Below are 10327 nucleotides of genomic sequence, written 5' to 3' on the forward strand. Positions count from 1 at the left end.
CCATAAAATATGTCACTGAGTTCACTAAATGATAAAAAAAAGGGGGGGTCCATTAAAGGGAAAAGGTTGGGAACCAGTGCTCTATACCATCTTACACCTATTCAGGAAGGCTGGAGCCTGTCCCAGCATGCACTGGGAGAAAGACAAGGAAACAGGGAGGGTGTTAGGAGCCCAAGGACTCATGGCTGCCAGTTTTATCTTTGTGTGATAACACTAACAAGTTCTCACTCAGATTAACACTAACGCCGTCTCTTCCCTCTGCTGTTCCTCCTCAGACGGTGCTGACCGCACATCAACAATATGAAACGAGGACCTGAGTGAGAGCAGTAGGACAGCGCAGGTTCACGAGGCTCTCTCACGATAAGTCACCTCGAGGTCACCAGCCCTCCTGTCCCCTCTTCCTGTAGCCAATGGTAGAGCTCAACCAAAGGATCGGGCGGGATCCAAGAAACACAAGAGCGCCGATCATCACACGGCTGACACAAGCTATCACATTGGAACCGTCCATCTGGTCGGAAAAACACACTTCCTGCTCCGCCAGCACGCTCACAGTCACCTGCGTCTGGGTGAGGAGAGAGAAAAGCATTGAACACGGCCTGGACAGTGCGTAAACAGCGCCCCCCTCCACTGGGGATGCCAGAAGCAGTGCTGCTGTCCAGTCAGCCCCAGCAGAAGGGAGACGCTGGCCTGTGGATCAGGGCCCAGTGAGACTGAGGCCCCTAAACGCTCTCCGACACCCTCTGGTCCCCGCACATCGACCACAGCTCGTGGCATCTTTCAAATCCATAACAGTACCTCAGACCCGAAGACGAGACGAGACAAGCAGAGCTAGAAGGACGCAGAAGGAAGTTTGGGATTTCCTTGCCTGTTTTGACTGAGGACTGAGTGTCCGGCGAGGACATTGTAGAGCTCGGGAAAGCCTTTTGCTCAGCATTGGGTTGGCAAAAAAAAAAAATCATTTATTTGTGTTGTATGTATTTATTGTTTACATAATGATGCTACTTTCAAAGGGTACAGAAACATGTATGAATTTCAGGTATGAATGGTGTAATATTCTGTAAAGCCTTGGCTGTCTACCAGCTTTACGTCCCACGAGTAGCCATCACGCTAGTTTACAACCAACGTGCTTATTCTTTATTTTAGCAGCCAACGACAAAGACGTGTTGGCTCGAGCATTTACCAAGAGAGATAGTGAGAGAGAGAGAGAGAGAAGAAGTGTGAAGAGGGAGAAGAGGAAGAAGGAGATGAGGAGAAAGACACAGAAAGTAGTAGAAGAAAGAATGAAGCTGAAGTGATACTGGAAGGGGAAGCGGATGTTTAAAGGAGAAAGAGATCCGAGGCAGGACCTTTGATCGGCTGAAGACAGAGGAAGATGATGTCATGTCTAATCGTGTTGTGCGTAAGTGTAGGAGGAAGTGAATTTGGCACCGGTCAGTTACATATTGTTTATCCATAGCATGTACTGTATGAACTCTTTGAATTCAGAGCCTCCGTAGGCACAAAACATTGAACATTTTTACACACGTAAATGGGAGATTAATGCGGCCGTTAATCGTCAGTGGGATCTGTCTGCGTGTTCAGATACCGGGTTTAGTTGTTTTTCTAAAGCAGGGTGATATGCTTAAGCTGCATGTTACAACTAAAATATCTTTTTTCTTGGAGGAAAGGAGGATTGTGAAATGTGGAGTGGCTGAAAAAGAAAGAACAGGAGGTCGATTCGGTTTCCACTCGGACCGTGTTGCTGAGAGGATTGCAACATTGGAGAGATCACACACTGTCAATCCATGAAGGGTACTTTTCCCCGAGATTGTCTCATTAGTGCTTACCTCCACCTGCTGGCCAAACACAGTCACGACGGGGCAGACGTCGAAGTCCGTGCACACACAGGCACTCTGCACAGCGTTGTAAAGTCACTGAAGAGCAACGTTTGGGGAGTCAGTTACTGCAGGGGACTGTGTAACGTTGGTCTTCTGTCTGTTCTGTCAGCTCAGGCCTACATGGAATTTATTTTCTTTTGTTAATTCTAAATCTCATGGTTATTCTGTGTCTTAATATTTATCCTCAGTTTATTGCGTCTGGAATACAGACTTTATAAGAATAGGTTTATATCGAGAATAAGCTGGTTAGGAAGCTCCCCTCTGTGCCGCTTTCAACTGAGCGTGTGTGCTGAGAGTCCTGACCCTGAATGGTCTTCATTGAGGGTCACTCATTATTATTATTATTTAGTTTCTTCATTAGTTTGTTGCAATTCTTTAGTACTTTCCTTTGTATCCTGCACTTGATATGATAATGTGATACACTAAAATCCAAATGTTCAAGACTCAAAAGCAGCAGTTTGGTGTTTTGGAGTCGGATTGGAGGAGATAGAGGAGATGAGACTGACGCTCGCTCTCGACTGGAGAGAGTGGTGGCATTGAATCCCGCGGCAAGAGACGAACAGCTCCTGACGCCCCCTCGTTGACTTTAAAGGATTTCTGTTTGTCTGATGGTGGATGTTGGAGTTGAAAATACTCATCAGCCACACAGTTAAAGGACCATACCAGTGTTTGTGCATGTTTTAGCCCATTTATTTGACTTTACTATCAACTATTTTTTAGGTCTTTTTATGTTCGTCCACAGTTTCCACTCATTTTATTATGGTATTAAATAGGTATGCACCGATTGGGAAATTCTGGGCCGACAGCTGATGTTTTTTTGTTATTTATTCACCCTATTGTTCAGAGCATCTAGGCCTTGTTGCAGCTCAGACTACTTCTCTGTGAGACGCAGACTCTGTCTCATCGGTATCTTTGTGCTATCTGTATCAGTGCTGGGGAAACAGAGGAGATTATTTCTCCAATATCCAAGTTCGAATTAACCAACACAACAGTTAACCAGCACAAAACTGATGCAACACAACACATAAACATCTGTGAAAGCCATCTTTTTTGCCCATAAGGCCGATGTCAGTCAACAAGTTATGTGTAGTAATAAAATCAACTCACATACGTCACACTGCAAGCCTTAGTGCTCAATTCTGATTTACTGCTCAGATCAGAGTCCAGACTGAGGTCCTGAAGTGAGCTGCACGTCCAATGTTGATCTAGAGTGACGTGAAAAGCTCTGATTCAGATGTGACTTGTGCCAGATTTGGTCCTGCAGTGTGAACGGAGCTGACGCTTCCCTGAGAAAGTGAATCCATCGCAGGAAACATTGTTGTTTACTTTTAGAAGTTCTTCCTGGTCGATGCAGCGCAGGCTTTTTAAAAAAAAGATCTGCACATAAAATAAATACCGGTATGATGTCTGCTGTGATGAACCACCCTCTCAAGCAAGCTTCAGGACTAAGAGTAGAAACCACTGGCGACCTAAAACGTAGAAAAACACTACAGTACAGCAGTGATACACGCATTCAGTGTGTGAGCTGTATTCAGGGGACGAAAACATGCAGAAATCCTGTTACGGTTCCTTATTCTGCCTCTGACAGGCCCGTCTCAGTGACGGAGGCTTGCAACTACAGTTTGAATCTGTACACACACACACACACACACACACACACACAGATAGAAGTGTGTGTTTTATTGCTGCACACTCAGTGTTTCAAGTGTGTGTGTGTGTGTTTTCTGCTCTTATACTTTGGGTCTATAAGAGCCAATCAGACGTCATCCGTGCGTTTGTGAACGAAGATGAAGACTCCACCAAAGCATGAATGTGACATGAATTAATCCTGAATGGAGAATCTGATGTTACACCTTTTTGTTGTTTATTTCTGAAGCTCCTCACTGAGAGTCAGACTGTGTCACTGCCATATGAATCAGTACTTAAAGTAGATACAATTATTTATTCTTTTTTTTTCATAATTTCTTTGCAGAGGTGATACTTTTACTCATTTAGGTGTATTATTATTTAAAGTACCATATGTATTAACATGTTATGGCTGGTGACCATACGTACATCTCAAATATTAACATAGTTATTGTTGACTTCGACTATTTTTCTTTTCTTTTTTGTTGTTGTTTTTTTTTTTTGTTGCTGTTGTTGAACTATAATCTTGTTTGTATCTATCGGTGTCTTGTTGAGGTTTTTCATGTGAAGCTTCGCTGTCAGAGCGCAGCCGAGCACCGGAGCCGGTCCGTCACAGACGCAGTCCTTTTTCACGCTTTGGTTACAAAATTCACGTCGGACGAGCTGTCGGCAAAACAAGGAAGAGGTGTGTTGTAGTAGTTGTTAGGCGGGGCCAGGAAGTAGACTGGTCCATTCTGATCTGGAGTCTGAATTTGGTGCTGTGGGCGCATAACTCGATGGTCCTGAGTGGGAGAGGTTTATACTGTAGTTTGTTTTTATAGGTATGTCGCTGTTGTTATTCTGTATTTTTCTTATTGTCAACAAAACCCATGAAAAGACCAACAACAACAACAATGTGTCCCTACGTCTCTCAGTACTGCCCCACTTCCCTACCAACATTGGTTCTGCTGAAGATGTAAACCTTTAAAAAAGGCTGGACATTGTAGTTTTTAGCAAACGTTACTCAAACAGGAAATAGTGCTTTTATTTGGGACTATTGTGTGTGACAGTATTTGGACACCAGTGGAGCTCTGTGGCACAGAGGAAGAAGATCTTTCAGCCTCTGATACACACACAGTACAGTTAGTGGATACATTCGGTGTTTGTTTTGGTCTTTTTCTTTAATGGGATTGGTTTATTTCAAGAAAAGTAGAGAATATTAGCAGACGTATGCTTTGTTAAAATAACCTGCAGTCAGTAATGTAATCAAAGGGATTATGGAAACTAGTATTTTTACAGTATTTTTTATTTACTTTCATATCACGTTGCCATGTTTGAGTTATAAAGGCGTTGATACAAAGTTCAGGAGATTTATTTTCAGTTTCTGGTCTGTGCCACGTTTTCTAGAAATACTGACTGACTGGCGTTTAAATAACATGAGTTCATGTGATTTTTGTTAGGCGACATTAACAGAGTAAAGTTACACGTTTTTGTATTTAAGAGTTCAAAGCAGCAGCACAGGCCTCCAGTTTCTACTCAACCCCTGGTTTCCTGCAGCATCTCTGGGTCAAAGAGACGTCTGCGTGAACTCAGAACCAACCTGTGACGGGACACTGGAGGGTTTCAGCTCTGAGGTCTGGATCATTACACATCTCTTCAAACCAAATGCTTTTTTCTTTTTTTGTTTTTGTTTTTCTAAATGCATATCAGCTCTGTGGGTGTTCAGGAGTGCTTCTAACGCTGTGCACACTGCAGTATTAACAGTTAGATAACGCCTTGATATTCCAAAAAAAACATTTAATGTACTTTTAAGACATATATGCTGTTTTGTATCTTTTATTTTTGTCATAGATTCTGCAGTTTAGTCAGTTTATGTTGTTTATGGGATGCCAAGACTTCTTTTTTTTGTTTTTATTTTGTAAATTCAGCAGCATCCATACTGTAACAAAGTGTTGCCGCTTGACTGTGCTCCTTTATTGCATTTAGTTTTATTTTATCAAAGAGCCGATGTCCTGTATTGACTGCAGGCTTACGTATATATTTGACAAAAGAATATTGTATGTTTAATAATAAAAAAACACAAAAAAGACAAAAAATTGAAGAAAATGCAGAAAAAAGAAAAGGAGAAGATTGAAAAAAGTGTAATTTATATTTTAAAACTGCATGCACAAGGCTGGGAAAGTCATATTTAGAATAACAAATGGCAGTGCCTTTTTTGTACTCGAGACATTCACCACAAATGTAAATGGTTTTTATATAGACTTTAAAAACTGTAAAGTTACAGGATGAAATTAGCGACAGCTGCGTCGGGTCGCGTTCACACTGCGGCTACAAGCGTCCCACTTCAGGTTGTCCCCCCCCCGTTCCTGCATTATGTAACATAGACACAGTCCCAGGAAGGAAAAGACTGAGTATTTCATCTGTTTTTCTAACTATTCAATTCAGAAATCTGATCCATATCTTACCCGTGGTCCTGTGATCATATTATTGATGCTTGTTTTATGTCTCACATCCACAGAACTGATCACTGTGAGGATCATTAATCAGTCAGGGCTTTTATTTGAGATTGCTGCAGCCTAAAATGCCTGATTTCGTTGCAGCATTTTTCTTTAAATTGCAACGGTTTTTTTTTGTGCAATAAAATTGCAGGAGAAAGTGAAAAGTTTGTTCCAGTGGGAATGAAATTAGAATTTATGTTAATTGTTGCGATCGCGACTTTCCGGAGGGACTGATTAAGTTTCTGGATTTAGTTTGTATTTTAAGGAGCCTCTTTAAATTTGGCTGCAGCACCTTCAGAGTCCCCATAGTGATAATTAAAAGTCCTTGTCTGGGCTGATCAGCAACCAGTATCAGGCTCTAACTAATGATTAGTTTCAATGTCAGGTCATATAGATGAATGCTTTGGCCTTTAAAAGGTCAGAAAATGGTGGAAAATGTCCATCAAGTGACTTATTCAAACTGCCCCAAACAGGCTAAAACCCAAAGACTTTCTAATAATGTTTGAGAAGCTGTAAAAAAAAGTTTAGCATTTTTATCTGATTCATTGATTTCCAAACAACAAATTCACAAACACCTTCCTCCATCTGAGCTGTAATTTAACTAACGCAGCTGTGAGGTGCATCAATTCTCCAAATTCTGACACCAGTGATCTCAGGAGATTCACTGATTGATTGATGCATTGATGATCAGTGTAACGTGTAAAAATAGGGACAACATGATACAGTAGCTCGACACTGGCGCCGATACTGACATTATAAAGGTGATGGGGCGTCGGTCGGACATTAGGAACTGTTGATTTGTCACTGTTGTTACAGCACTGAGTGGTTCCACCTTCATTCAGCAGAAATCCCTCACGCACAACGTTTCCTTAATCACAGTTTTCTGTTCTGCTGCGATGAGCTAATGTCATAAATATTCACTCAGAGTTTCCACTTAGAGTCAAGGATTGATCGTAATTAGACTGTCTTGTACACATTAAATATTAAATAGTCCCAATCAGTTCAGTGCTGTTGAGGTGTACAGATCTTGAACTGGCACTGGTGTTAGATCAGTACTCTGTTTGGACTTTATCACAAGTTTAGGACACTGAATCTGTACTTTTTTAAATCAAAATATCATCAAGTAAACTTATAAACTTATTAAAGTTAAATTCAATCAGTGATATTTGGTTTATCAGATGCATTTTACAACCTCACAGCCAAGTTTAAACATTGAAAATAAACTTGTATTATGTATTTTGGGTGTTAAAACGCCACTTTAGAGCAGCTTCATGTCGGATTGGTTCTGCTCTCAGAAGCTAAACGTGAGCACTGAAACACTCTGAGGCGAGCAGTGTGAACGCGTCCTGCGGCGGTGAACTCGGTCTGTTGTGTCTGTACTCTGTAGGTACTTCTTAATGCTGATATGAAGTTATGAATTATTCTGGTCTGTACAAAAAAAATGTGTGAATGGTTGTGTGACAGTGAGGATGTGAGTGTGTGTGTGAGTGTGTGAATACATTCAAGTGTTTTTCATTGTGTCTTGCTGTAATTTTGTCGCGACGTACCAGAATGCTGTGACTTGGCATGCCCCTGTTATACATAAAAAAAAAAGTTGTAACTCCTCCAGTGTGTCTTTGTATGTGTGTATTTGTGTGTCTGTGTGTGACTGAGTCTGGACTGTAGGTTCAAAAAAAGTTTTTATTTTAATTTTACTTAATGAAATCCAAATATGCTGAATCTGCTTGTTTAAAGGGAAATTCCACTGATTTATACATAAAACTACTTACTTATTGAAGACAGTGGTTCCCAACTTTGGGATTGGGACCCCACTAGGGGTCGCCCCAGCTTCATAGGGGGTCAAAAAGACCTTGATTTTAACTTGTGTAAGAAAACCTAAAGCATATGCTCAGTAGACTTATATCTCAGCATTTGGTTTACTTCTGTGAAGAAAAGTAAATTGTCTAATAGAATAATGGCCAAGAGTCCTGGATAAACACTGATTTAAAGAAAAGAAGAATATTAAGTCTATGGTTTTTAAAAATAATGCAAAAAAAAAAACATAATACAGACAGATTTTTTTGTATAGAAAGTTCCCTTAACAGGAAATAATCTGCTCAAAATTACTCCAAATTACAAATTTTACACAAACTTCTTGCAGTTCACTGTTTGGATTAATTGTACAGTTATACACGATATAATAAAAAATATCCATAAAATATGTCATTGAGGCAGAGTGTTCAATAAATGATAGAAAAGAGGTCCCTAAAGGATAAAGTTTGGGAACCACTGACTAAAGAAACAAGTTTGAGATAGTTGAGGAAGATTTTTACATTCAAAACAAAACAAAAATAATAATACATGATGTTTTGTTAAAAATATATTTATTTTTATTTATAAATGTAGTTTATAAGAGTACAGATGAAACAGTTGATTAATCAATTAGACGAAGAACATCAACTGAGCCAATGATCTGGAGTTTGTGAAATGAGATGATTTAAAAGCCTCTGAAGAAAGAGATTGAAGTTTGTTATTGTTCAGATTTGTCGTGAGAATTAAATAATAAATGAGTTACATTCACATGATAAAAGTATTAATATTGGCAGAGCCAGTTTTCCCCTTTAAAAATGTACTCAGATGTTCCCAAAAGTACTCTTTTCTCCTCTTTGTCGCATGTTTTCTCTTCAGTTATAAATCTTTCTCACACAGACCACAGACTTTATTTCTGAACATCATTTCACAAGATCAGAAAGTTTTTGACATTATTTTAGCAGATTATAAAAAGCTTAAGGAAGGAAGTGCAGAGGATGGATATGCAGTATAATATATGCCCACTCGGGGGCGCCAGAATGACTCTAATGATAAAAATAACTATTTTTGTTTTAACTGATCAAAATCTAAAAAGGAACCATCCCTGTTAATCAGTGTGGGGTTTGATGGGGGGACTTTTCTCTCCTTTTAAGTGCAATCTGTAACGTTTTACAGGTTCAAACTGCAGTTAAGGTGACGCAGCAGGATGTGATCAGCTGACAAAGTAACACAAGTACAGATATTTAACTGAAGCGTGTCGGGCAAACGGCGGAGAAACAGACACAAACTGTATCTTTATTGCAGAGAGTTGAAGAGTCCAGAGCCCCTCGCTGCTGTGAGCCTCAAATGAAATGCATCAATGTGATGTTATAAAACTCTGAAGCTGCTGAGTCATTCCTCTCTGTCAGACATCCAGATCAGCTCCATGTCTCTGCTGTTCACTCTGGGCTCGGGGCCAGATTAACCCTCCAAGTGGCCCCGGGGCTCAAATGAGCTGTGGGCCCCCTTTTTTGGGGGGGGGTGTAGTTCCACATTATTTCATGATTTTCCACATTTTATCAGCTTTTTGCATTCAGCTGTGGAGGTTGGAGCAGTGGTGTAGTTCCAGGGATATACGCAGATATATGGAGTATACCCGTTTCTACTGAATGATGATGATGATGTTCTTGGAGCTGAGTTTTTCTTCCTAGGATGGCAGATTTCATATGAAAGGAGATGACCTGACGCATCCATCGGTACCAACCACGTCATGCTAGTATTTCAGGAAGGAGGCTAAATGACGCTCCAAACTTAGGCTACATTTTGGCAATGGACCTTGACCTCTGACCTCAATATATCTGAATGAAAATGGGCTCTATGGGTAACCACAAGACTCCCCTTTAAAAAACATGGCCACTTTATGCTGATCCCATACAGTTTGGGGCTAAAACCTTCTTTTTTATAATGTTATTTTAGTGTATTTGAATATTTCTGCTCACTGGTTCATAAACAGTGTTGGAATTGTATAAATTGGGAATAACTGGAAAGCTGAGACAAACTTTATGCCACCACTGCATAAGTCAGTGCCCCAAAAGTCTCTAATTTTTCTGACTGGATGGAATAAGAAGTAAGGGATACTTCACTCAAAGTGCATAATTTCTTAATGATCCAAGCAGCAAACGTTAAGTGTCACTGTGTGAATGATACTAGGTGAGTAGGACCAGTCTTACATGTCACTGTTTACCACACAGGCTGTTCATTCTTTGTTGGATGGGTCACTTTACAAAGAAATTGGGGGCATAAATTAAGAGTATAGACACTTTTGCAGGCACACCACTGCAGACCAGCAGGTACTTCTCCTTAAAGGTCAGGTTCACTTTTTTCAACATGAACTCAACAGGAAGCTCCTCATGCAGATGGGATGAGAGTTACGAGCATTAAAGTTGGTGCAGTAGAAGCTTTATTAAGCTGTACACACATCGATGGTTCCCAACCTTTTTCCTTAAAGGACCTCTTTTCTCTCATTTAGTGAACTGACTCAGTGACATATTTTATAATATTTCATGTTATATTCAAAAC

General features: G+C 40.3%; 1 protein-coding gene across 1 annotated transcript in view; it reads left to right on the top strand.

Moving 5' to 3' along the window:
• The window catches only part of samd4a (sterile alpha motif domain containing 4A), a 30109-nt gene extending 22525 nt beyond the window's left edge, over positions 1–7584 (top strand). Inside the window, exon 9 of the mRNA XM_035651997.1 lies at positions 276–7584. Within this exon, the coding sequence (XP_035507890.1) occupies positions 276–304 (29 nt within the window). The 3' untranslated portion in view covers positions 305–7584. The remainder of the gene's footprint in view (positions 1–275) is intronic.
• The last annotated feature ends 2743 nt before the right edge of the window (positions 7585–10327 follow it).

The sequence above is a fragment of the Morone saxatilis genome, unplaced genomic scaffold (assembly GCF_004916995.1).
Source record: "Morone saxatilis isolate NCDOM2014 unplaced genomic scaffold, NCSU_SB_2.0 Contig11, whole genome shotgun sequence".
NCBI lineage: Eukaryota > Metazoa > Chordata > Actinopteri > Moronidae > Morone > Morone saxatilis.